This window comes from Fulmarus glacialis, unplaced genomic scaffold (genome assembly GCF_000690835.1).
Source record: "Fulmarus glacialis isolate BGI_N327 unplaced genomic scaffold, ASM69083v1 scaffold24071, whole genome shotgun sequence".
Taxonomy (NCBI): Eukaryota; Metazoa; Chordata; class Aves; order Procellariiformes; family Procellariidae; genus Fulmarus; species Fulmarus glacialis.
Window position 1 is genome coordinate 544 of NW_009192460.1, and position 1,631 is coordinate 2,174.

Sequence of the window (1,631 nt, forward strand, 5' to 3'; positions counted from 1 at the left end):
CTTCTGCAGCTCATCGGCAGACTCCTGCACTCGCTCTCGGTCGTTGCTGTCCACCACGAAGATGAGACCCTGCGGGAGAAACCAGGCTGCAGTGGGCAGCTTGCACAGGGAAGAGGGGGACATCGCAGGCACCCCCTCACCAAGGGGGAAAGCAGCCCCGCTGCCCACCCGGGCTGCCCCGTGCACCCCCCGCAGAGCCAGAGCACCCCGAGGAGGGTGCTGCCCCCTCGCCTGCTCCTCCGCCGGACCCCTCCCATGAGACAAACACCCATGCGAGGTCCCAGTGCTCCCAGTTGGGCCACCACACCGGGGACTGGGCGCGTTCCCCGCTGCCACTCACGTGCCCCGCTCAGGCAGGACCGGGCAACGAGCCCCGGGGACCCCGGGCCAGCCCTGCCGCAGCTGATGAAGTTTATCCCTGCCCTGCCCACGTCCACCCTCCACAGACCTGTGTGTTTTGGAAGTAGTGCCTCCAGAGGGGTCGGATTTTATCCTGGCCGCCCACGTCCCAGACGGTGAAGCAAATGTTCTTGTACTCCACCGTCTCCACGTTGAACCCTGCGGGGGGACAGGAGCGGCATGGGGAGAGGGTGCCCACTGCCTCTGGGTAGAGCTGAGGCTCCATCTTTTTTACCCCCCCCATGAGGGATTTACACACACGGATGAGATCCCCCCGAGCCATCTCTTCTCCAGGCTGAGCAGCCCCAGCTCTCCCAGCCTCTCCTCGAACGAGAGATGCTCCAGTCCATCATGGCCCTGCACTGGACTTACTCCAGTATGTCCCTGTCCCTCCTGCTGGGGAGCCCAGCACCGGACCCGGCACCCCGAGGTGTCTCAGCAGAGCTGAGCAGAAGGGCAGGACCTCCTCTCCCGACCCACTCACAGTGCTCTGCCCAGCACAGCCCAGGGTCTGGTGGCCCCAAGCCACAAGGGCACGTGCCTGGTGCTTGCCCAGGTGGCTTCCCACCAGGATGGCCAGGACCTTCCCAGAGCTGCTCTCCAGCAGGTACCAGGGCCTGGGGTTGTTCCTCTCCGAGGGCAGGACTTGGCATTCCCCTGGTTGAGCTCCATGAGGTTTCTCTGCTCACTTCTCCAGGCTGCCCAGATCCCCCTGGACGGCAGCAGGACCCTCCGGCGTGTAACCACTCCTCCGAGCTCAGGGCCGAGCTTGCCGAGGGTGCTGTGTCCCCATCACCCAGGTCACTGATGAAGATGTCAGCAGCACTGGCCAGCGCAGTACACCACAGGTGACCAGCCCCCCTGACCCCTCGGCTCAGCCCGGTCCCAACCCACCTCCATCAGCGTGTGGGAGATGCTACGGGGGTCGGTGCTGAGTGCCCATGGAAGGCTTTGCACCCCGGATCTGGCAGGACAGCAGCCTGCCCTCCCTGCCCGGCTTGGGCAGACGGGACCCGCGCGGGCTGAGCCACCTCCGCACTCTCCGGACCAGAGCCAGACCTCATCGGTGTAACGGCTCCAGCTCCACATTCGGCACCGCGGGGCAGGCAAGCAGGGCGGCAAATTCGGGTTCGCAGCCGCACGCAGGTCGGGGCGGGTGGTCTGGGCCGATGCCCGTGCCAGGGACCGCAAGGGGCATTTTGGGGTGCGAGCCAGGCTCCCCGCCAGGCACA

The 1,631-nt window shown here is 66.1% G+C and overlaps 1 protein-coding gene across 1 annotated transcript; it reads right to left on the reverse strand.

Annotated features, from left to right (window-relative positions):
- Positions 1-558, reverse strand: LOC104083576 (ADP-ribosylation factor 5; the record flags this gene model as incomplete). The annotated part of the gene is made up of 2 exons (XM_009587090.1): positions 1-69; positions 449-558. Coding segments are annotated over 2 exons (179 nt in total), but the record flags the coding sequence as incomplete, so codon positions are not given.
- Between the last annotated feature and the right edge of the window lie 1,073 nt (positions 559-1,631).